Source organism: Podarcis raffonei, chromosome 6 (genome assembly GCF_027172205.1).
Source record: "Podarcis raffonei isolate rPodRaf1 chromosome 6, rPodRaf1.pri, whole genome shotgun sequence".
NCBI lineage: Eukaryota > Metazoa > Chordata > Lepidosauria > Squamata > Lacertidae > Podarcis > Podarcis raffonei.
Window position 1 is genome coordinate 3,340,597 of NC_070607.1, and position 24,759 is coordinate 3,365,355.

At 42.9% G+C, this 24,759-nt stretch overlaps 1 protein-coding gene and 9 non-coding genes across 12 annotated transcripts; 1 reads left to right on the forward strand and 9 right to left on the reverse strand.

Annotated features, from left to right (window-relative positions):
• Positions 1-2,545: 2,545 nt before the first annotated feature.
• LOC128416792 (small nucleolar RNA SNORD81) lies at positions 2,546-2,625 on the reverse strand. The gene has a single exon (XR_008331306.1). It is a non-coding gene; the product is annotated as a small nucleolar RNA SNORD81 (small nucleolar RNA).
• Positions 2,626-2,977: 352 nt separating this feature from the next.
• Positions 2,978-3,062, reverse strand: LOC128416804 (small nucleolar RNA snR60/Z15/Z230/Z193/J17). The gene has a single exon (XR_008331318.1). It is a non-coding gene; the product is annotated as a small nucleolar RNA snR60/Z15/Z230/Z193/J17 (small nucleolar RNA).
• Positions 3,063-3,312: 250 nt separating this feature from the next.
• LOC128416793 (small nucleolar RNA SNORD79) lies at positions 3,313-3,390 on the reverse strand. Its single transcript, XR_008331307.1, has one exon. It is a non-coding gene; the product is annotated as a small nucleolar RNA SNORD79 (small nucleolar RNA).
• A 668-nt stretch (positions 3,391-4,058) lies between these two features.
• Positions 4,059-4,119, reverse strand: LOC128416765 (small nucleolar RNA SNORD75). The gene has a single exon (XR_008331287.1). It is a non-coding gene; the product is annotated as a small nucleolar RNA SNORD75 (small nucleolar RNA).
• An 894-nt stretch (positions 4,120-5,013) lies between these two features.
• On the reverse strand, positions 5,014-5,088 carry LOC128416801 (small nucleolar RNA SNORD47). Its single transcript, XR_008331315.1, has one exon. It is a non-coding gene; the product is annotated as a small nucleolar RNA SNORD47 (small nucleolar RNA).
• Positions 5,089-5,446: 358 nt separating this feature from the next.
• LOC128416803 (small nucleolar RNA SNORD44) lies at positions 5,447-5,513 on the reverse strand. Its single transcript, XR_008331317.1, has one exon. It is a non-coding gene; the product is annotated as a small nucleolar RNA SNORD44 (small nucleolar RNA).
• A 1,381-nt stretch (positions 5,514-6,894) lies between these two features.
• LOC128416805 (small nucleolar RNA snR60/Z15/Z230/Z193/J17) lies at positions 6,895-6,975 on the reverse strand. Its single transcript, XR_008331319.1, has one exon. It is a non-coding gene; the product is annotated as a small nucleolar RNA snR60/Z15/Z230/Z193/J17 (small nucleolar RNA).
• Positions 6,976-7,450: 475 nt separating this feature from the next.
• Positions 7,451-7,530, reverse strand: LOC128416791 (small nucleolar RNA SNORD24). The gene has a single exon (XR_008331305.1). It is a non-coding gene; the product is annotated as a small nucleolar RNA SNORD24 (small nucleolar RNA).
• A 542-nt stretch (positions 7,531-8,072) lies between these two features.
• LOC128416802 (small nucleolar RNA SNORD74) lies at positions 8,073-8,152 on the reverse strand. Its single transcript, XR_008331316.1, has one exon. It is a non-coding gene; the product is annotated as a small nucleolar RNA SNORD74 (small nucleolar RNA).
• Positions 8,153-9,561: 1,409 nt separating this feature from the next.
• Positions 9,562-23,658, forward strand: ZBTB37 (zinc finger and BTB domain containing 37). 3 transcript variants are annotated; one of them, XM_053391210.1, is made up of 4 exons: positions 9,562-9,670; positions 12,165-13,115; positions 15,341-15,440; positions 19,854-23,658. In XM_053391210.1, exons 1-4 carry the CDS (start codon positions 9,582-9,584, stop codon positions 20,340-20,342), a joined length of 1,629 nt encoding a protein of 542 aa, XP_053247185.1. In that variant the 5' UTR covers positions 9,562-9,581; the 3' UTR covers positions 20,343-23,658. The 3 variants fall into 3 exon arrangements, with proteins under 3 accessions (XP_053247185.1, XP_053247187.1, XP_053247186.1); XM_053391212.1 differs by lacking the exon at positions 9,562-9,670 and adding an exon at positions 10,204-10,226; XM_053391211.1 differs by lacking the exon at positions 9,562-9,670 and adding an exon at positions 10,579-10,804.
• The last annotated feature ends 1,101 nt before the right edge of the window (positions 23,659-24,759 follow it).

A 24,759-nucleotide genomic window follows, 5' to 3' on the forward strand; every position in this document is an offset into this window, starting at 1 on the left:
CTCAGGTCGGGGACAGAGGGTGGCGCTAGGGAGGAAGTTGCTGCCATGGCACTCCTTGGTGTGTGGAGTCCCGCAGGGCGCAATCCTTTCCCTGATGCTTTTTAATATCTTTATGCGCCCCTGTGCCCAAATTGTCTGGAGCTTTGGGCTGGGTTGCCAATATGCTGATGACACTCACGCTTTCTGTTGATGGACGGCCACCCTGACTTGGCCCAGACACACTGATCAGGTGCTTGGAAGCTATGGCTGGATGGCTGCGTGGGAGCCGGTTGAAGTTAAATCCTTCGAAGACAGAGGTCCTCTGGCTGGGTCAAAACATGGGGTTGGGGGGCCAACTCCCATCTCTTGCAAGGGCTCAATTAGTGCCAGCCCCTTCTGTCAAGAGCGTGGGTGGAACCTTCTAGGCCTCCCTTTCCAGGGAGGCGCAGGTTGCAGCCACAGCAAAAGTGGCATTTTTCCATCTCTGCCGTATTAAGCAGTTGGTCCCTTTCTCGCCCTGATCTGGCCACTGTGATCCATGCAGTCCCCTCCAGGCTTGATTATTGTAACTCGCTCTACGCAGGGCTGCCCTTGAAGCTGGTCCTTGCAAGAGGGATCACATTCACCCAGTGCTTTACCAGCTGCACTGGCTCCCGGTGGAGTATAGGGTCAGGTTTAAGGTGCTGGTTTTGACCTTTAAAGCCCTATGTGGCCTAGGACCCTCATACCTACGGGACAACATCTCCTGGGCATACCCCACAGAGGACATTAAGGTCCACAAATGACATTTTGTAGGTCCCAGGTCGCAAAGTGGTTAGATTGGTCTCAACTAGGGCAGTGTTTGGACTCAGTCTGACCCTTATGTTCCCCCCCCCTTAAGGTTTTGATTTATCGGCTATTTTAAAATGAGGCTGCATTTTAACCTGTATTTCAAATTGCCCCCCTTATGTTTTTATGTTTTTACTGTGTTTTTATTGCTGTTATCCGCCCTGAGCCCGGCTTTGGCTGCATATAAATAAAAAGCATATTCTTTGCAGGATGCCAATTAACCAAAATCAGGTGAGTTGGAAAGGGGACATTATGAGAAATATTAACTCTAAACAGGGCTTTCCTTCATCTGTGCGCTACTAAGAAAAACCTCAGAAAGAGGTCTAATACCAGAGGGGAAAAGGTGACAGAATTAGCTTTGAGAAAAGCACAAGGGTAATCTGGCCCAGCCCCTGGAAACAGCAATGGTTTACTAGTTTGCTATTCAGCAACTCTACCCATGTTTATAGACCCCTGTTAAAAAGAAGCCAATGCAGTTGAGGTTGGATTAAATCCTTTATTGATTATATGTATATACCACCCTTCATCCAATGAATACAGAGTAGCTTACAATATAGAAACACCCCCCCTAAACAAAAGAAACCTTTATAAGCCACCCTACGTCCAAGCAAGATCGAATGTGTATCTAGCAATTGTCAAACAGGTGAGATCTTCAGACCACCAAATGGCAGGTGTTTATCCTTCCAGCCTTGGCCTATAAGGGGCCCGCCCCCTATAACTTGACCTCATGAAATCCTAGGGTAGATGGCTGTTTTTTAAAAAAGCAATAGAAATATAAGCACAATCACCACAGACATCCACCAAGTCAAGATTAAAGGTAAAAAGTAAGAGATGAGTGTTGTTGTTTACTTGTTTAGTCGTGTCCGACTCTTCGTGACCCCCTGGACCAGAGCACGCCAGGCACTCCTGTCTTCCACTGCCTCCCGCAGTTTGGTCAGACTCATGCTGGTAGCTTTGAGAACACTATCCAACCATCTCGTCCTCTGTCGTCCCCTTCTCCTTGTGCCCTCAATCTTTCCCAACAGAGATGAGTAAGGTAAAGGTACCCCTGCCCGTACAGGCCAGTCTTGCCAGACTCTAGGGTTGTGCGCTCATCTCACTCCATAGGCCGGGAGCCAGCGCTGCCCGCAGACACTTCCGGGTCACGTGGCCAGCGTGACATCGCTGCTCTGGCGAGCCAGAGCCGCACACGGAAACGCCGTTTACCTTCCCGCTAGAAAGCTGTCCCTATTTATCTACTTGCACCCGGAGGTGCTTTCGAACTGCTAGGTTGGCAGGCGCTGGGACCGAGCAACGGGAGCGCACACCGCCGCGGGGATTCGAACCGCCGACCTTTCGATCGGCAAGTCCTAGGCGCTGAGGCTTTAACCCACAGCACCACCCGTGTCCTAAGTCAAGATTAGCATTGAACAATTACTTCCCCAATGCCAGTCGTGGCTATGCTTTACTGAAAACTTGCTGCTGCCTAAACAGTTTCTCCCATCTATTTGAATCAACTGTTCCGTATGAGGCTGCACATGCTTGGCATTTTCATTTTGACCCAAACACCTGGAGAATCTACATCTATTGTAACCAAAGCTTATATTGAACATCCAGATGTCACAGAATTTACATTCGGGTTCTTCCACTATTTTAAGTTGAATGTCTTCTGGGTGAGGCTGCAACTTCACATCTAGGATGAAGAAGAAAGGGTGTCAAGCCAGTGCATTCCACATAAAACAGCTGCACATACCAGCAAATGAACAGATCAGACCTTGATATTTTCCATCATGTAGTCAGAGAGAGAGTTCAAGGTTATGTTTATCATCATATATCCATTCCCACATCACTCACCATATAGTATTTGATAACACAAGATAGATACCTACCTTTCACATACAACGGTTAGTTCAAGATGTTCACCACCTAAATTTGAGAGATATATATAAAAGGGTAATGAATATGTCTTAAACACAGAATGGACAAAACCACTAAATGATTTTGAATAATCAAGTTGCACAAGTTTCTGAATCAACCCGTTCTGCGGATGGACTTTTCTATTATTTCACTGCAGTAATCATTAACTCTACAAGCAGGCTGTGTTGTTACATTTGAAGTTTTACAATAGAATCTGCACATGTAATATAAGTGAAGGCTTAAAAAGGGGACTTGTATACTTGTGGTCTGAAGCTAGATACATCAGATAGGAGCGAAAGACAGTTGCAGTTCTTCACCACAGTTCAATCTGCTGAACTATGTTATCATCACTGTATCTGCTCTTCTTGCCATTCTTCTCCAGACCCTTACATACAGGGGAACATTTAGGTCCAATTTTTGAATATATTTCTAACACAACCAATGCATGCTTACCAAAAATGTTCTGTTCCTTTCCCCCCAATCCAGAGCGTGTAGCACTTGCATCACACAGGCAGAGTTCTCCAGAACATCCCCCAGTTTAATCTGTAATGAAAGTTATATCTTATGTGCACCCAAGCAGCAATGCACTAAAAGGCAGCACCATCTTTGTACTGTTTCAGTGCAAATTCTCTTCACTTCTTTTCAGAGAGATTCCCATTGTTTTATACAATTTCATCATCAACAGTACAAACATACCGTGTGTGTGTGTTGAGCAAAAATCTCCGCAGATGCAGTATTTGATTAACACTTAGTTGGGCCCTGGTCAACAGCTTGGAGTTCCCTGCCACCTCTATCATTTACACTTGATTTATACCGTTGGCATTGGGTGGGCCATGGGAAGGGTTCTTAACAATGATACATGCCATTTTTACAGCTTACCAGTGTATTGTGAAGCTTGGGCCTCTCCTCTCAGTTTCCACTCTGTCTAAAAAAAAGGAAGATATTTGCCATAGTTTAAACCTTAGTTTATATATCAGACCAAAGACAAAGTTCTCATCGTGAGCCAACCCAAGTTTTTGAGTGCACTCTTACACAAAGGAGATGCCTATTAATAAGTGCACATTCCCACTGCAGTAGAAACTTATTTGATTCAGAAGTTCAGTCTTAGGTAGATAGTCAGTGGCCCTTATTCTGATTGCCCCTGCTAAGAACCTAGCAAGCTTTGCTGTTATCTGCTCTGTTTGGTCTGATAGGAGAAAGGACACTGTGGCAGTGGTTGTGCGCCCTGGGATGGTCAGTACGAGTGGGGTGATGATCTCGTTCCTTAAAGACAGTCTTAGGTAAGTCATGGTACTTGACACGCCAAGAGCCACCGGCATGTCTCTGCTCAGCTACATTGTCCACCCCCCAGTAAAAGCCTCAGCGCACAATTGTCAGAAATATTTTCTGTCCACTACTCTTAAAACATCATTGGCTTTTTCCCAGGCAGAGCCTGACTTAATTTGTGGTGTGAAAGGAAGGAAAAACGCAAAATATGAAAGCTGCTTTGTATGAACTCAGCCCATTGAGCCATCTAACCTAGTACAGTGGTGCCCCGCAAGACGAATGCCTCACAAGACGAGAAACCCGTAGACGAAAGGGTTTTCAGTTTTTGAGTTGCTTCGCAAGACGAATTTCCCTATGGGCTTGCTTCGCAAGATGAAAACGTCTTGCGAGTTGTGATTTTTTTCGCTTCCTCCCCCTTTTTCTAAGCCGCTAATCAGGTTGCTTCGCAAGACGAAAAAACCACTAGACGAAGAGACTCGCGGAACAGATTATTTTCGTCTTGCGAGGCACCACTGTACTACCTACTTCAATTATCAGCAGTTTTCCAGTCTCCTATAAGCTGGACACCAGGAACTGAACCTGGGACCTTCTGCATGGAGTTAGCTCTCCTCTGCACTACAGCCCCTCCCCAAACCAGAACACAAGCCTATGGTGTCAGATTTCAAAGCTAGTCATTTACTAACCTCTTTCAGCAGGTAACTCAAAACTGGAGAATCCTCAACCATTTGGACTTTAAAGAGAAAGAAACATTTGTTAATTAAGTTGCAACAGAGGATCTTATTACAGGGAACCAGCTTGGCTCGGCTCTAGAAAACGTTAAACTCATTTTGGCAACTTTTGCTTTAAGATTTGACTGGTAACACCTTCCCACAGGGAACTGCCCAAAGTTAAGCAGAACTGTGTTGGCCAGAACCAAATGTTGGCATGGGTGGATCACAAACACAAAGGAACCTGGAACTTTATATTCGCGTGTTCTATTAATGTGAATCTAGAAAGTAATTTGTATTTCTGTAAGTTTCCTAACTAATGACCACAGATCAATGTAACCTCAGTATATAGAACGGTATGCTGTTAATTTCATGAGCAGTCATTTGGCGGAATCTATTATCATCACTGGTTACATGTGTGGTCTAGTACTGAGCAAGCTATGAAAAATGCCCAAAGTTATATAAACAATTAAAAATCGCCCAAATTAAAACCCTTATTACCATCATATCTGGAAGATCTAACAGGGAATTGTTGACAAGCAGCCCATACTAATCCCCACATTATTGCTTGATCCTTCCAAAACAGTTGCCAATGTTACTGCAATGCTGAACAAATTTTATCAGGTAGATGTCTTATAGTAACTTACCACTATCAGGAATGTAACTCTAAGGAGATCTTCAAAGTCGCCTCATGACCTAGAAAGAAAGTTTTCTTTAAGACAGCCCAGAGAAAGCTAGCTGCTAAACAGGAAAATGCAAGCAGATGCCCAAGTCAGGTAGAGCTAATTACAAATCTCCATTATTTAAGTCAGCTTCATTGGCTTCTCATCACACAGGCTGCTTGCATTATATACTACACATTATAAAAATTCACCTTCACTGATATAACTAGAAGACCTTGTTCAGTGTTATACCTAAGATGCATTGGCACCTCCTAGGCAGGCTGCATGAGCAGTATTTATAATTGTGCTAGGAATAAATGGGACCCATATTTCAAAAGTATAGTCCAATAGCATTGGAGTATTCTTGAAGAACTTCACAGCCTCTCTAAGCAAGTTTTATCACACTGCTCAACAAATATTGCAGTGAGGTTGGACTGACTGACAAATCACTTCCCAGTAACCCACCTTTTTTGCTTCAGAACTCAAGTCTCATACTTCAATACAGCTGCATTATGGAGGCCTATAAAAGTGACAATAAGTGATTTTAGTCTTGAACCCAGCTTCACTCCTTTTTAAAACTACAATGAACCACTGTATCAGTGTTGATTCAATTATCCTCATTTGGATCAGCGACCTGATTCAGCATCATATACAGCAGATTTAATGTCTACATATAACCTAATAACTACAGCATTGGCAACTACATAGAATGGCTGCTTTGAAACCTCTGGAGAACAAAGGCAGGACAGGACACAAACCACCCAACAAATCCCAACACTATTTAGAAAAGCAAAGAATGTACTGGAAAATTCTCATATGCCTGGGGATAAATACAATTTGGATCAATACAACCACAGTGGACCAAACAATAAGGGCTACTGAAATCTCCAGTCTCTTATTATTGCTGCAATTCATGCAGACCTGAGATTTAAGATGTGATTTAATACATGATGTAAAGTGTGTTATGAGTATTTTAAGAAGTTCAAAGACTGATATAATCTGACCCATTACAGCGTAATGCAACCAAGTGTGCTTGGTAATAATATAACGGAGTGCGGAGAAACAGAAAACTTTTGGGCAGCCTAAGCATGCTGTGGGTCACTGCCGTTGTTCATGAGAGGTGCCCTGCCAATGCTCAAAATTCCCTTTCTGCCATAACTACACATTCAAATTTTTCCATGAAACATACCTGTTTGGCCATGCTAAGGAGCTGGACTGAAATTTATAGTATAGCAGCAACTAGGCCATATTGCAGCATACAGTGCAAATGCAGACCCTGCAAGAAAATTTTAATTCTGTTACAACTTATTACCTTAATAGTCTAAATCCTCTTTTGCCAAACACTTTCACGCTGTTAATGGCATTAACTGTTTGACTGGTTGCTTCAGTAGACATCTATAGTTTTTACCTAGGTAATATGCCTTGAGCTAAAAACGTTCCGTGTTTTTCCCCCCAAGTAGTAAATAGGCATATTATAAAATGGCCATCTCCTTGGCAAGCAAAGAATGTTGATGTTCGGCATTAAGTACAGAAATGATAGTACCATCAAAATAACGAGGATGCATCAGATAGGAGCGAAAGACATCTGCATTCATCACAGATTATCTGCTGAACTATGCTTTCATCACACACATCCTTCAATCGCAATAGAGAAACCAAAGCAGCATTTAATGCTGCTAGCTTGCTCAATTTAAGTATATGCCATTTAAAACTACTAGTCATACCTTGGGTTACAGACGCTTCAGGTCGCGGTTTTTCGAGTTACGGACGCGCTGAAATCCGGAAGTACTGCAATGGGTTACTTCCAGGTTTCGAAGGTCACGTATGCGCAGAAGCGCCGAATCGCAAACTGCGTGTGCGCAGACACAGCGCTGCGGGTTGCAAACGTGCCTCCCGCACGGATCATGTTCACAACCTGAGCATCCACTGTATATAAAACTCCCAGGAAAAGCTGGTAGAGGCTTTTATACAGATTGCTTGATCTTCTGTAGGACACTTACCCAAATATCTTCCTTCTGTAAGTACCAAACCATTTATAAAACCCTGCAAGGAAAACAGCAAAAGTTACAAAACCTTTAAAAACAATTTAGATGCCCCTTAAAAAATGTTCAGTGCCTCAGTTTCAATTATAGGTGGTTGAGCATTCTCATCATTCTAATCAAGAGTAGCAAATAAGTGTCATCATTGTGGCACAAAGTTAGTTCTCATTTAAGCAAGCTATATATTGCATTCTGAAAAAGCCTAAAGTTTTCTTTTAATCCAAAACAGAAAATGTTACCTCCACAAATAGTATTGTCTTCACCTTCTGAGCCTATAAGGAAGCACACAAAAAAATATGTTAGAGCTCTCGTAAGTTAAAATGCTTCTAAAAACAAGTGGCCCCCCTAAAAACCTGGTATTTGACTGGAAATGCAAATCAGCATCAACCCTGCCATTGACCTGAAATAGTATTTCAGCCCAACATGCAACACAGAAATCTAAGCAACACAGGACTATAGCAGCAGTTTAACTGTAACCACTCTCAGCTTCAAACCAACCCATAAAGGATTTTTTAGTATATGTGGCAAACACTGTAGGGCTCTTGTAAACCATGCAAAGCCTAAACACTGGCCTGCAATATTCATTGAGGTACATTAGAGCTGCCATAAATTAATCTGCAACACAGGAGTATCTGACTTTGAACTAGCAGGGCTATTTTAAAATGCCTCGTTGAACACTGAATATACCCAGGTCCTAATCCTGCTCAGAGATGTTGGTATTCATCATACTCTCAGATGTCCCTACCAACATCATTTATCATCATGTGCAGGTACAGTGAAGGAGAGCTCATCCTTATCAGGAAATGGCTTTTTAAAAAAGATGCCATGTGCTACCTTTGGTGCAGCTCACTTTACTTTTGTGAGAAGACTCGCTGCAACGGTTTCACTACCACACTCCAAATAAGGACTCCCCAGTGAGATTTCTTTTACATCCACTGTCCAAGTTATTAGTCTAGAAAATATACTTAGGGCAGGAGGAGAATTACTAGCCTGCAAGGGGTGGCGGCTCCATTCACTGAATTTTAATGCTAGGTATAGAGGAAGGACAGGACATTTGCCATTTCTGCGAACCAGTGCGGCGCAGTGGCTAGAGAGGCAGACTAGGCCCCCTGCCAGAAACTCGCCCGCTGATCTTGGCCAGTCACTCCCTCCGTCCAGCCTGCCTCACAAGGTTGTTGTGGGCATTCAATTGGCCGGGGGGGGGGCGGCGCACTAGGCACGCGGCCTTGAGGTCCGGGGGGGGGGCTAAGGAACGAGATAAATGCAAGAAATAAACAATTCCTCAGCCATTCCCGAGTTGCAATATCCGCTCACCATCCAAATCAAGCTATTTCTGAGATCTATTCGGCCCTCCTGGGAAACTGATCTGAGTGAATGCTAAATAAGCCCCGGGCGAAGTTAAGGCATTGCCAGAACTACGTTAAAAGCCGCCATCTGCTCCACTTAGGTCTCCTTAAGCTTCACCTTTTCGACCACCCCGACCCCCCCCCCCGGCGTGCAGATTTCATTCCCGCCAAAGGTTCTGCACTTCGTTTGCTACTCCGAAGAAGGGCCTCGCTCGTCACTGATGAGCCTTTTAGAATTGGTATTCAGACAGCCGCTCCTGCCTTTCCCTCCTCCTCCTACTGCGAGAGCGGAGGGCCATTCTGGAAACGGGGGCGCGCGCCGCCCAGGCGCCACTAGCTCGCAAGGCCGAGCAGCCAAGGGGGCCTGTGCGGGCCGGCGCGGCCATCCGCCTCCATCCAGCGCCCCCCCCGAGCCATCCGCGGGGGACGACACTTCCTAGGCAACCCGCGCGCTCCATAAAGCCCTACTGTAATGGAACTGGCTGAGAAAGGAAGAAAAGCGAAGAAACCCGAACACTCACCATGGTCCCCAAAGGAGAGCAGAGCTCGAGCAATGGCGACCTAGCAAAGAGGGAGCAACGTGGGGCCTCTCTCATTATATAGGCACGCAGGCCCCGCCCTCCCTGGGATCACGTGAGGGCGCGAGGCTTAATTTGCACGGCCCCGCCCCCAGGGGCGAAGAAGAAAAGATCTCGGTCCCGCCTCCCCACGTCCCCCCACCAATCCGGCGCGCCGGGGGTCACGAGACGCCTCCCCCGGGCCCCCTCCCCATGGCGGGCTCGCGCCTCTGGGCGGGGCTGCCGGACGAGAAGCCTGGAGGAAAGCTAGTCAATCAGAATAAGCGTCGGGGAAAGGGGGATGTTCTTCCGGGGCGTTGCCCGTCTGGGGGGTTTCGCTTCCGGAAGGGTGTTCGGGCTCGTCCCACCCCCCGCCCCCCACCCCTGGAGGTACGTAGACGGTATATTTCGGTCCCCTCGGGAAAGGGAAGGAGGCCTGGAGAGCGGCCGCCTCTCTCTTCTTCCCCCCCACGCCCCCACGCCTCTCAGGTGGACCCTCAGGAGGCCCCCCCTGGGCTGGCCTAACCTGCTCCCGGAATGAGGGGGCTCCCTGCCGGACCCCAATTCGTAGCCCTCCCCTGTCTCTTAGCAACTCAGTTTGCTCCTCCTTTGAACTGCTTCTGGCTAAAAGGTCGTGCGACCCCCACCCTCTTTTCCTTATTCCACCGCCTCCAGCCAGGGAAGGAATGTCAATATTCATTTATTTCGGTCTCTCTCGACTCACTGTTTTTAATTGCCCCTCGTCTCTCCCTGGCTGCTTTGTAATGTTCTGGCGTGTTGAGGGCTTTGGCATGCTGAGAGGTCCTGCCCAGGGTGCTGCGCTTCCTGCGTGGGTGAGGGCATTAGGGACAAGGAGCGGGAGGGGTGAAGCCTGGACCACCGTCATTAAAACGGGCATTGCTACTGTGTTGCGATTGCATCTCCTAGCTTTTGTATCCTATTAAAGGTGGTTGTTCTTTCTCTTGGTACAACTATACTTTATTCCATTCTAATGATTTGGGGTATCTTGTTTCTATTGCTTCCCTTCTGTTTTCTTAGTTCATACAAGAAAGGGATAGTCTGTGCAGGGAGTATGCAAATAATGTTGACTTTTGTGCCCACTTAAATGTATTTTGGAGCAGTGGTGTCCAGTCATTTACCTAAGGTGGACTCTCTAGACTAGCATTATCCAAACTTGTTTTTTATCCAAGGCATGCTCTGAAACTGTCAAGGAAATTCCTTGCCTTTAAGGAGTGTGATTGAAGTGATAGATTAAACTAAAACACAGCAAATGAGTGCTCCCCCTGAAGAATGAAATGCTAAAGCGTTTGTTATCACCTCAAATTATGAATGTCTAAAGGCCCAGTTACAAAGACTATAGAAGATATGGGATCCAAAATAATATCTGCCCCTTATGTTTGGGCAGCATCATTCAGAATTAACCACCTTTTGAGTATCCCACATCAGCCAGATTCATTGGTCTTCAACTGGAGTGGACACCCCTGTACAATATGAATGGCTTCACAACCTCTCCCACCTCAAAAGGTGTGTTTTCTGTGTTTAATCATTGCATAGAAGAAGGAATTTAAATTGATGCAGATTTTCTTTTCATAACCCTGTTCTTACAAGCCGAATCTGCCATATTCCTTTTCAGTTGACAGTATAGCAGCCTGGCTATCTTTGCCTCTACGCTCCATATACAGAAAAGGGGGGGAAAAAACATATACGGTAGACTAAAAGTGGGTCTCCTGAAAATTTAAGATGAGTTCCCAGTCTGAAAAAAATAGTACTACTTATTCACAATACTGTTGTGGTAGGGTACTGTTATCACAAAGCAGGAGGATAGATGGCGCACCCTGTCAAAAGCAGCAGATGAATGAAAGGGTTCTTTTCAAAGCCCCTAGCCTCGTTGTTACAGCCCATTGTCTAGTGCTTGCTGTCATACCCACAATGCTCTATCAGCACAAGCTGCTTCCAGATCTATAAATCTTTGCATCACTTAGAAGTGAACCCCAAATCCACCCCACTCTCTGGGATACTGCTTCAGGAAGCATCTGTTTTCATTCATAAGTTTAGGCGGCAGCAGATCTATCCAGTTAGGTAGGTACAGAAAACCCCAGCTGTAACACAGGGTGTGATTTCAGATCACTGATGCTCCTAAAGCAGGCATGGTCAAACTTGGCCCTCCAGCTGTTTTGGGACTACAACTCCCATCATCCCTAGCTAACAGGACTAGTGGTCAGAGATTATGGGAATTGTAGTCCCAAAGCAGCTGGAGGGCCAAGTTTGACCATGCCTGTCCTAAAGCTTGGTATGCTGATTCCTCTGTGTAGTTAAGATGTTTATTCCTAATCATTCTGCCATAGTTGCTTTTGTGTGGTCTCCATGACCTTCCCAGCAGAAATCTGTTCTTAGCAACAGAAAGAAAGGCAGAAGTCCAAAGCTGTGTTGGTCTCTCTAAAAATAGTGCACAAATTCATGATTTGCCCTTTGAGCACTTTGTAAATTGGTCCCAAACATTTATTGCTACAACTTTTAAAAGGCTTCAAAACACTTATTTCTTCTCTTATTGTTAACTGATGCTGTTCTTTATGGTATTAAGATGAATACCCAAGGGAGAAAGTTTAGACTATGTGTAATGTTATGTACAATGGAGGCCAACCTTGACTGCTTTTCTCAACCCCTCTAAATATGGTTGTGTAAGCAACTAATTTTGAGCAATACGTTCTTTAAAAGAACTTGTATTTTATCCTCTTGTGAAAGACAATCATATCTGAAAGTGTGTGCAAATTCATTGTCTGAGAACTATTTATGGACACTCTTGTCTTCCTTGTGTAGTATGAGAAGCAGGCATAAAGAGAAATATTTTCTAATGCTTCCTGTGGTGCCATTTTGTTGTTGTTAGGGTTGCTCCACCTACAACTGGAGCCGACATGGAGAAAAGTGGAAACATTCAGCTGGAGATTCCTGACTTCAGCAATTCTGTCCTGAGCCACCTCAACCAGCTGCGCATGCAGGGCCGGCTATGTGACATTGTAGTCAATGTGCAGGGCCAAGCATTCAGAGCACACAAAGTAGTACTGGCTGCCAGTTCACCTTACTTCCGGGACCACATGTCGCTCAACGAGATGAGTACGGTTTCCATCTCTGTCATCAAAAATCCCACTGTTTTTGAACAACTCCTCTCTTTTTGCTACACGGGCCGGATATGCCTCCAGTTGGCTGATATCATAAGCTACCTGACTGCAGCAAGTTTCCTGCAGATGCAACATGTTATAGACAAGTGCACACAGATCTTGGAGGGCATTCATTTCAAAATTAACGTAGCCGGCGTTGAAGCAGAATTGAGCCAAACCAGGGCAAAGCATCAAGAACGGCCTCCAGAATCTCACCGGGCTTCCCCATCTCTGAATCGCTCTCTGAGTCCACACCACAGCACCCCGAAAGGAAGCCGCATGGGCCAGGTCAGCACTGTGCTGGACATTCGGGAACTTAGTCCTCCTGAGGAGTCTACAAGCCCTCAGATAATTGAGCAGAGCTCGGATGTGGAGAGCAGGGAGCCCATACTGAGGATTAATAGGGCAGGTCAGTGGTATGTGGAGACGGGAGTGGCAGACCATGGTGGGCAGGGTGACGATGAGGTCAAAGTTCTTGGAGCAGTACGAATCAAAACGGAGAACCTGGAGGAGTGGCTGGGGACAGAAAACCAGCCATCCGGAGAAGATGGGAGCAGTGCTGAGGAGGTCACTGCCATGGTGATTGATACCACAGGCCATGGATCAATGGGACAGGAAAGTTACACATTAGGCTCATCAGGAGCAAAAGTGGCCAGGCCAACCAGCACAGAGATTGACAGGTGAGACTTTCTGTTCTTAAAAACTGATTTGCTTCCAAGAGTGTTCTGGGCATTGTACAGAATCTACAAGCACCATGATGCTCACCGTCTAGAGCTTGCTGTCTAAAAAAGTCATTGAAGATGGGGCATGATTAAAACGACATATGAAAGTTGCAGTTTGTAGAGGATTAACAGCAGAAAGTGCATAAATGGTGATCTGGACAGTCAATAAGCTCTAGAGTGGGACTTTATCTTCCCCAGGCAGAGATCTGCTCAGCTTTTGTAGCAGGGGAGGGGGGATCAGAAGCTGTGAAAGGCATAACTTCTTCATATTAGAAATTTCTAGTAAAGTCCCTAACATACACAAGATCAATAACCCTTTCTCAGAAGTGGTTTCCGCGGTATGAGTTTAATACCTTCTACACCAAGTTTACTGTGTTTTTCAGTAGTCTCATATCTGCCTCCCCCCCCCCCCGCCCCAGCACTGGTATTTATTTATCTATTCACTGTATTTTATCTAAACTAATGGTTGATTCCACTTTACCATTTAACTTGTATAAAGCCTGCCACACCCTGAAGGCTCAAGAGATGATAACAGTAATTTTTGTAGCACTTGCATCCAGAACACACTTGAGCAGCTTCAAAACATAAAATATGCTGAAAACCTCGACCCCCTTAATCCTAATCAAAAAGGTTGCACAGGGCTGGCATAGATCACTAAGGGAGAGGAATTCCATAGTTGTGAATCAGTCACTGAGAACACAACACCTCTTTGGTTCATTTCAGCCATCATCTCAGTCCATTCCAAACAGATTCAAGCTGCTTGCCTGCTTTCTTTTTTACATTTTCCCAGTTTTCCCATCTCCAGGTACAATGACCTCTGAAGGCAAGGCAATGACCATGTGGTCATCACACCAAGCCATGATCTTCAAAACATGGTCTGTCTATTCTGACCTCATGGTGAATTTTCCATAATGAAGTTTCTTTACTGTGGTTTAGCAGGATGACTGAGTTGACCCTTTTTGTTGGCATAATGTTGCTACTTGAAAAAGAAATATTAGTACTGAGAGAGCATTTCTGGCTCTTCTTGTTGAGGTGGCAGTCACAGGTTCATGCGTCAGGCATAGCAGTATGTAAAACAAAGGTACAGTGGTACCTCTGGATACAAACAGGATCTGTTCCAGAGCCCCGTTTGCATCCTGAAGTAAACGTAAGTCGCATTTCACCGCTTCCGCGCATGACATCATTTTGAGCGTCTGCGCATGCACGAGCGGCGAATTCTGGAAGTAACGTGCTCTGTTACTTCCGGGTCGCTGTGGAGTGCAACCCGAAAATATTCATCCCGAAGCTACTTCAACCCAAGGTATGACTGTAATGCCAAGTTAAATTATTCTTAATTCTTTGACAGATGGGAGTGCTGCTGCTTATAAATGGTAGAATGTACATCAACTAGTTGTGAAAAGCTTACTCATAGTTGTAGTCATTTTATTTATATACTGCATTTTCTACAAATGCAAATGTGCTCAAAGCAGTTTATAGAAAATAAGCTGTAAAAATGCAGTAATACAATAACCATAATCAATAATAAAGCTAATGTCACTTCAACATAAAACTAAAAAGTAAACGATTAACAAAATATGTCAAATGTATACAAATATTAAGTTTAGCAGTAGGTCAGCTAGCAGTATCCCAGAGTAGCCCCCAGGCTACTGGCATTAATACCTAACAACTCATCCCCCAAACATGAACTCAAATGCTCAGAAACCTCCTCAAAGTTCTTTTGGCAGCTGCTCCTTACAAAGGCTCTTGGGGAAGCTGGGTATCACTTGCTGGCAAGCCCACTCCCCAGGCTATAAATGTTCCATAAACTGAAGTTTGAGGAATATTTCTGGCTTGGACAGAAATATGCCTAATAAGATCCACTGTCTCAACTTCTACATGAGTGAATAGGCCTGTGACACTGTTCATCCTCTTTAGTCACTCTAACAAATTTCCTTTCCCCAGGAAGCTAAGCTGCTCCTCAGTCCATCTCTAAGTTGCTGGGCTGCCTTAAAAGATTTCATTGCTGCCAAATCAATGTTGGTATACACACACACACACACCTCACCTTTTGTCCAGTCCCAGCTGCCCCACTCCTAATGTTATTGACTAATATTATCGAGCAGAAGTTCTGATTCTTCCCATGTCTTTGTTCAAAGTATCATAATATTTCCCAACTATCCATTAATCTCTATTTTCGTTTGCAGATTTAGCCCTTCTGGTAGTGTGGTTACTGTAAATGAGCGGTACAGGTCAAAAAGTGAATCTCCATGGCGGGTGGATGAACCCAAACAACCCAGTTCCCAGGTAGGTATCCCTAACTTGGGCTTTACTGCTGCAGTTATTCATATAGATCAGGCATGGTCAAACTTGGTCCTCCAGCTGTTTTGGGACTACAACTCCCATCATCCCTGACCACTGTTCCTGTTAGCTAGGGATGATGGGAGTTGTAGTCCCAAAACATCTGGAGGGCCAACTTTGGCCACTCCTGATATAGATTGTCTATAGATTGTCTATAGATTGTCTATAGATATACTTTGTAGTGGAGGGCTGGGGAATGGACATACAGCACCCTTCTTGAAAGCATAGTCTGAAAGACATGACACAATGGGGAGGGAAAGAGGTTTCCAGTTTTATGGAAAGATGCACTCATTACTTTGATCCCCAAACAAAACAGTGACTTAACAAAGACCAAGAACTACAGATCTATTTCATTATTGAACTGTGACTATAAACTATATGCTACAATTTTAGCTAATAGATTGAAAAGGACGCTGAGACAGTCCACAGAGACCAGGCCGGGGTTTTACCAGGCCAACAAATGAAAGAGAATATAAGAAATGTAATTAATTTAATAGAGTATTTGGAAGTAAGAAATGAAAAACGGGCTGCGTTAATCTTTCTAGACGCGGAGAAAACCTTCGATAATATTTCATGGTCATTCATAATCCAGGTTTTAGAGAAAATGGAAATAGGTAACTCTTTCGTAGCAGGAATTAAAGCAATCTATACTGATCAATCTGCAAATATATTAATAAATAATATTCTTTCAGACAAATGCCAAATAGAAAAAAAAATGAGACAAGGCTGTCCCCTGTCCCCACTGTTGTTTATTATGACATTATAAATATTGCTTCAGAAATTAAAGGTATTGAGGTAGGATGTAGAGTTTATAAATTAAGGGCATTTGCTGATGATGTGGTGCTGACACTAGAACAACCTTTTGAAAATAATTATATTAAATTGTGGAAAGGGGTTAAGAAAGAGTTGGAGATATGGAGGAGAATGGAACTGTCCCTGTTAGGTAGAATTTCAGCCATTAAAATGAATTTATTGCCTAAGATTCTGTTTTTATTTCAATCAAATCCCAATTGTAAATAATTTAAGATGCTTCAAATAATGGAAAGAAGATATCTCTGGCAGGGGGGAAAGCCAAGAATTAAACATAAAATTATGATAAATATAAAAGAAAAAGGAGGCTTTGCTCTGCCAGACTTTCAAATGTATTATGAGGCAGCTTGTATGTGTTGGCTAAAAAAATGGATTGTATTGGACCATGCAGACATCTTAGATTTAGAGGGTCAGGATTTAAAATTTGGCTGGCATGCATGTCTCTGGTATGGGAAGGCTAAAATCTATAAGAGTTTTATGAACCACATTCTTAGGAAGAATCTGGATAGAGTTTGGGAGAAGTATAAAAATCTGCTGGAAAGCAAAACACTTTTATGGCTATCTCCCATCGAGGCAATCTCAATTAAGAGAGTTAATATGGACAGACAATGGGTGACTTACAGGGAACTGCTGGATTTTATGAGGGAGGGGACCCAAGCTGAAACCAATGGAAACCTAAGGAGTCAAGTTATGGATTGGTTGCAATATCACTAGCTACATTATATGTTTAAATCAGATAGAAATAGTTTATTTTTTGACCGAAGCTCACAATTTGAAAAAGAACTCTTGCAAAATAAGGATAAACTTTTGTCTAAAATGTCTATGAATGGGAAACAAAAGACGAGCTAGTTAAAGCTTCAATGACACACTGGGCAATAGATATAGGACACAATATAGATCTTAACCTCTGGGAGAAACTCTGGCAAAGTGACCTGAAATTTACAGCATGCTATTCATTGAAAGAGAATTATTTGAAAATGATTCATAGATGGTACTTAACTCCGAGTAGGTTGGCTTAGATTTATAAACAGAATCAGATAAGTGTTGGAAGTGTAAAGTGTGGAGGGAACCTTCCTCCACATGCGGCGGACATGTAAAAAAATGTTCAAAATTACTTTCCCCCAAAAAACAGAGTCCTTTATGTTGTGTATAATCCAGACTGAAATTCCCAGGTGTCAGAAAAGGTTATTTATGTATGCAAAAACTGCAGCCTGTGTTTGGTTAGCCCCAAAATGGAAAGTGAGTGAGGTCCTAACTAAAGAGGATTGACAACTTAAGTTGACAGAATATGCACAGCTTGCAGATTTAACATATAGAATAAGAGAGCAAGAACATACTTTTAAAGAAGACTGGAAAACATTTATTGAATATATGGAAAATAATTTTATACAGCTGAAAACGCTGGCAGCATTAAGATAAATTCAAGAGAGTAAATAATTTTTGATGGATGTAGAAGTGAAAAACTAATTTGAATGGTTATAGTAAAATATGCAATAATGTATGATATGTAAAATGAACCATGGAAAGAAGAAGGGAAGTCATTGGATATTTTAAAGTTTATAAAATGTTTATTTGAAATTGTAAAGAAAACTTTATAAAAAATTATTATATAAAAAAAGAATAAAGGGGAATCAGAGAAGGAATCCTGCACTAAAAGTAAAAAGTGTGTTCCGTAGACTCATAAAGCAAAGAAATGATGAACACTGCATTTTATTGAGTTCCTGTTTGTATAGCACTATCCATGAATATGACACTTTACAAGAAATGAGCATCTAGAAAATTACAGAAGAAGACAGCTATAAAATAGGAATAAAATGGAGATGGAATAAACAATGGAAGAAATGAATGCCATTATTGCAGCTGCATCTACTTATGCGTAAAATATATTAATATAAATCTGGATTCAGCTGGCAAATCTCATCAGCGGGAGTCCTGTGGAAGAACCTCTGTTTGTAGTTTTGCAACCATAGGTGGAAGACAGAATGTTGGTGTTACACATCCCCTCCAACACATTAGTGACAGAGTGTTGTTTATGTAATGCCTTTTTCCCAGAGTCAAATGTCAGTGGTATACTAACGTAGACTCCTGTTGGTTAGTTATTCCACATATCATTCCACCTTTCTTGTGGAATTACAGTCCCAAGGCCCCCTTCCCATGCTGCCTTCACATTGTTAGAGCTTTTCCAAATAGTGTGGTAATGTTGTTTGTTGTTGTTGTTGTTGTTGTTTGTTGTTGTTATACCCCTCCCAACTGACTGGGTTGCCCCAGCCACCCTGGGCTGCTTCCAACAAATATAAAAGCATAATAAAACAAAAAACATTAAAACTTCCCTATACAGGGCTGCCTTCAGATGTCTTCTAAAAATTGTGTGGTTCTTTATCTTTTTAACATCTGATGAGAGGGCATCCACAGAGTTGGCACCACTACCAAGAAGGCCCTCTGCCTGGTTCCCTTTAACTACACTGCTCACAATGAGGGTACCACCAGAAGGCCCTCAAAGCTAGACCTCAGTGTCCAGGCTGAACAATGGGGGCAGAGACGCTCCTTCAGGTATACAGGGCTGAAGCCATTAAGGCAGCGATGGCCAAACTTGGCCCTCCAACTGTTTTGGGACTACAGTTCCCGTCATCCCTGACCACTGGTCCTGTTAGCTAGGGATGATGGGAGTTGTAGTCCCAAAACAGCTGGAGGGCCGAGTTTGGCCATCACTGCGTTAAAGGCTTTAAAGGTCAACACCAATACCAACACATCAAATTCTGCTCAGAAATGTATTGGGAGCCAATGTAGGTCTTTCAGGATCAGTGTTATATAGTCCTGGCGGCCGCTCTTAGTCAGCAGTCTGGCAGCCACATTTGGAATTAATTGTAGTTTCCAAGTCACCTTCAAAGGTAGCCCCATGTAGAGTGTATTTCTGTAGTCCAAGGGGGACTTAGGCCTTTTTCATATAGATCCATCATTCTGTACAGCTCTTTTGACTTCAAGCCTGAATTTGCTTATTTTTCTGCTCATGAACAAAATGTAGATGGTCTAAGAATGGAAACAACTTATCTCTTCCATAACCCCATTGTTGCCTTCGATAAAAAGATTTGTTATCTCTGCAAATAACGAGGGTTTGAGAGATAGGAAAGGAACAAATGATATACATTTATTTTTTAAATTGTTGATTTTATCTATATATTGATTGTTCTTATAGCTATTTTTAATTAACGCTTTATACTGTTTTGTGTAAACCACCTAAATATTTTAACTAAGCAGTGCATATCAATCTCATTAAGTAAATAGATGGGGCGGGCAGGTGAAGACACAACTGTACTTGCCTGAGTCATATGTATTTTGGCCCTGAGAGGGAATTTGAACATGGGGTTTCCTAGTTTTAAGCCCCACACTGTAGCCCCCACACCACACAATCACTCTTGTTATCTTGAGGTCCAAAGAAACTTTAGATCCAAAGAAACTTACAGCCATCTCTTCAGAAGAGAAAAACAACCCTCTTCCCACATACAAACTAGCTCATTATCTTTACTGCTTGTCTGTAATATTTCTCTCCAGGTGGAGGAGTCTGCTATAGTTGGAGTGAGTGGCTATGTTGAATATCTCCGTGAGCAGGAAGTATCTGAGAGGTGGTTTCGCTACAACCCGCGTCTCACTTGCATCTATTGCGCCAAATCCTTCAATCAGAAGGGTAGCCTGGACCGGCACATGCGGCTCCACATGGGCATCACACCCTTTGTTTGCCGTATGTGCGGCAAAAAGTATACTCGCAAGGATCAGTTGGAGTACCATATCCGCAAACACACGGGAAACAAACCCTTTCACTGCCATGTCTGCGGGAAGAGCTTCCCCTTCCAGGCCATCCTCAACCAGCACTTTCGTAAGAATCATCCTGGCTGCATGCCTCTGGAGGGGCCGCACAGCATCTCCCCAGAGACCACAGTTACGTCAAGAGGGCAGGCGGAGGAGGAATCTCCTCTTCGGGAAGAAGCCAATATGGCGGGGGAGACAGCCCAGGGATCTGTGTCCACCACTGGGCCAGACTGAAGAGGAATGCAGAATGGGTGAGAGGGATCCTCTCAGTCCGTGAGCAAAGCCCCTTGAGATGGTGAGCTTGAGTTCTCATTTGTGCAATGTCGCCGCTGGACAAAGAAGCTCCCAAGATGTTGCCAAAATAGAAATGATATGAAAACAAAGTGCTAAAAGCTCACCTCCTTTTCCTCATCTCCTTTTGAGGGGACGACACAAAAACTGGGTCAACTAACCTCCGATTCAGGGATTGACAGCTTTTTTTTGGATGGGGAGAAGCTTTTTTTAAAAAAAATATCCAGTAGTGATCAAGGAATGACAGCTTTTTCATTTTCTTGGCATCAGACCCTGTGGTCCTGTGGGCTGTAGAGGTCTAGCTGTGGTGAGTGCAGAGCACCAATATCTCTATTCATCACAGTAGTTGTGCCACTGAAGAAGTAATGGGGACAATAATTAGTTCTCCCTCTCTCTTTTCCCCTCCCCCTCACAAAATAATCTTCCAGGTAATTATTTTTGAGAAGAATGGTTGTCCTGGTAGAACCTAACTTGTCTGAGTGTATTTTATCTCATTTTATTTTGGCGTGTCTTTTTAAAATTGACCCATTACTTAAGGGCTTTCTGTTTTGTGTCTTGGCTTGCCCATTCTAGGTGTGTGGTCTTGCCTGTTTGTGATGAGGCAAGTCTCTTTTGATCAGTATTTTAGAGGTGACACAATATTTAATTAAGTAAGCTACCGAAAAAGACGGTAGTAGCTGTGAAGCTCTGCCATGTTTGATGGGAGATATTTTCAGTTGTGAAATGTGGATAATGCAGAACACTTTGCAATTCTTGCTCAATTTCTGGGCTCTGCAAAGACTGAAAAGGTAGGATGAGGTTTCCTGTCATGAATAATTGTTTAAATAGCGGCTTTGCCTCAAAGGTCATCTTTTGCCTCCCTTCTAATATAACAGCAATATTTGTATATCAAAATAATCAAATTCCATTGGAGGGGATTATGGCTTGACTGTCTAAGAATGGTTCTCTATTTGGTATTTTTATATTAAAAATGCAAAAAAAAATATGCATTAGTAATAATTCAGAAAACTCACTTTCCAGTTTTCTACAAGCAGTGATAGCTATTCCTTGAGCCTTTGTAGTATTTTTCACATGAGTTTACTGGGAAGATAACAGTGCCGCTGCCAAACCCAGCAAATATGCACTTGCCTCATGTTTCCTAATATATTGCTTGTTAGTGTAAGGATGCAGGCATGGGAGGGCAAATCTCTTGAACTTTTGTTTGAGACTTGCAAAATAAGCAGCAGTTCAAGCTCTGCTTTAGTGTTGCGTTGTATTGATGTACAAAAAAAGCTGGTATCATGCCAAGCAGATGATGTGGATCTCAAGAAAATAGCTGATAAGATGAAAAAGCAAGCTAATTGGGGAAGGTATCAAAATGGGGAGGGGAGAAATCATGCTATCATAATGGGGAGAGAGAGATGGCCTTGTGGTAAACAAGCTTGTGCTTTGTACTAATAATTGGCCTTCTTGTAAAAATGAGGATATTTTCTTAATTCATGTTTTGGTTGAAAGAATGAATGAAAGCAGAAAACTTGTTTAACCCCCCCCCCTCTTTTTCATTGTTTGGTGTTAACTGAGAAATTCCTTCTATTCCCCACCTCACAGCACCAAGGATGCACTTCTCTGTAAGGTGGGGAGTAGAATGAATTTCTCTTTGCAGTCAGAAGACAGGAAACCACCAATAAAGGTCAACTCATAAAAGCTTTAAAGAGTTGGATGAGACCCTCCCAAACTCACACACATACACTCTCTCATTTGGACTGAAGCAGGGAGGGTAATAGAGAGATACAAATATATATGCTGCTTTAGTTATAGCTTTCAAATTTACCAAAAAGAGTAAAATTACACTCAAGAGCATTGGAAAATATTTCTAGTTACTTATACAAAGATTTTAAGCATTTAAAAATAGAACTTTAAAAATATTACCAAACTGTAAGGCATACATTTATTTATCTACACATATGTTATATATAGTTATAATGGGGAAGTTTATCTGCTGAGCTGGTGATGGTGTAGGTGATAGCTATACAGAAGAATTTTCTCAAAAGCAGAATTGCAGCAAAATCCATCCAAGTTTAGGTGGCAAAGAGTTGAAGTGGAATATTGAATGTGGTATTCATGGAGCTGTGAGTTTCTCGAACAAGTTGTAACTGTACTGATACTGTGAACTGAGGAGCAGCCAAGAAATCCAGGTTCATCATGCAGCAATTCTCTGCTTGCTGGTAAGACTCCTCTCTATTTAGCCTGGCCAGAGTCAATAAGCACTTCTTACATTTTAGCCTAGGTTTAGTTTTAGAAGAAAAATAAAGCTTGTGAAAGGTGTTTTTTTAACTTGCCACTGTAGAAATTAATCATTTCTAATTGCATGCGAAGGAGCCAATATTCTTGCCCAGATCTCACTGAAGGGAGGTTTACTGCTTGTAGCTATAGTTCTTGACCTCATTTAGATGTAACACTACATCTTCATTTGGTATTATGAGTTAAAGTCTGCATAAGCCTTGAGTTCCCACATTCTCTCCCACCCATCTTTTGATGCAGCCACAATGAGTTCACAAGTTGTTCTGTTTCAGATTAGCTTGGAAGTTGACCTGTTGTCTGAACACAAACTGATGGATCTTAACTATGATTTGTTCATACAGGCTGACTTCAAACCATAGTCCATGACGTTGTATTGCTTCAGTGAACTATGGTTAACATTAATCACAATTTAAACTTTAGATGCTATGAAAAAGGTCAGGTTATCTAAAACAGAGCCTTCTAGTTTTCTTTTAGCTGCATTGAAGGAGGAGACGGAGAAGGAAGTATGGGAGCGCAAGGCTTTCTGTATTTCAGTCTTGTGACGCTAGGCCACAATTTAGCATTATGTCCAAACAGCAACTGTAAGGAATAGAACCAGGGAACATAATTTTGTGTGTGCATATGTGTACAAAGGACTTGGGAGATCTAGACCTGTTTGGCTCTCAGATACTCTGTTAGCAAAATTTAATCGTTGCCAAAAAATCCTGAGATTTTTGTTATTCAAAGAGCAAGTTTCTAGCCCTGATTCTAAGAGAGAGAGATTCCTGTTTGTGGTTTGCATTAATAATTTTGGAGCTAGAGGAAGGAGCAGTTCTTCCAGTATTCTAGAGGATCTTGATAGTACACTTTTATCTGTGTGTCACCTTCTTTTTCTTGATGTGTGGCAGAATAAATGAGAATGAAAAGAAACAGAAATCCTGCAGGGAAAAATGCATTTAAATTGTACACCCAAATAAAACATACACATTACTTGAATGTATTCAAACAGCTGTGATTTGCATTATTCCAGTCAGGCCTGACAAAAGTACATGCCCTCCTTGAGCAGCTGCCAGGCCCTAGCAGGGCCCAATCCGTGGTGTGCTTTGGAACCTAGCACCTTTAAAAGAGTGGTGGAGTCTGGGAGCTGCCATGTAAATTTCTCACAGGGCCCTAATGTAGAGTTGCTCTGGGGCATTGTGTCATCTGGTACTGATCCAGACCTACAGCTGCCACCGTGGCCAGGTCAGGGAAGGTCCCACTGGAAAGCATTTTTACTAAGAGTTCCCTCAAGCATGGAACTGGCCTCGATTCCAGTTACTGAGTATAAAAATGGCAGGTGCTTTAATCAGCCATGTTGTCCGAGGTTCAGAACCTGAGATGGAAGGACAGGTGGCTGGCAGACCAGAGGACAGAGCCAATTGGTGACTAAAGAGGATGGTTCCCAGCCAGTTAGGATAAGAATTTGGCTTTGCTTGGTGGTTCAGGGTAGAGTCTGCTGGATATGAGGGTGATCAGAGCAAATAACAAAATCTCTTCAAGCCATACAGAAAATAGCCTGCCCACTTCCTTGTCCCTACCCTGCAACTTTATCCTTTCCCCCTGGATACCCTGAATTCAGAACCTGAGACCTGAGTCAGTTCTTTTTTTCTGAAGTTGCTTCTTTTTCTTTCTAGACTGCAAATGACCAAGGGTTGTAGCCAGTATTAGACCTACTCAGAGTAGACCCATTGAAATTAAAAGACATGAGTAACTTAGGCCCATTATTTTATGTTGGTTTACTCTGAGTAAAACTTAGTTGGATACAGCCCTAACACATGTATGTGTGGGCTGGTGGGTGCATAACACATTTTGTGGGCTCATTTGCAAGGCTGGTTTTGTTGCCCAAACAAATCTTTTGTTGCCCAAAGCATCTTCATGCTTTGTGTAGCAATATTCATTCCTGTGTATTACTAGTGATTTTCAAAAGAAAGTAGCAAATGTCAGTCGTAGGCTTACGTATAACTGAAAGAAAACCATGTGCCAATACTAACCCTTTAACAACCTTTTCTACTGCAGAACAATTGCTTCTACAGCACAAGAGTTACCATGCTCACTACTATAA

Excerpts from the sequence above, each read along its gene's own strand:
- ZBTB37 (XM_053391210.1), top strand. The coding sequence starts at position 9,582 with ATGTTCTTCCGGGGCGTTGCCCGTCTGGGGGGTTTCGCTTCCGGAAGG. Across the intron at positions 13,116-15,340 it reads ACCAGCACAGAGATTGACAG|ATTTAGCCCTTCTGGTAGTG; the intron begins GTGAGACTTTCT and ends TTTCGTTTGCAG. Across the intron at positions 15,441-19,853 it reads CCAAACAACCCAGTTCCCAG|GTGGAGGAGTCTGCTATAGT; the intron begins GTAGGTATCCCT and ends ATTTCTCTCCAG.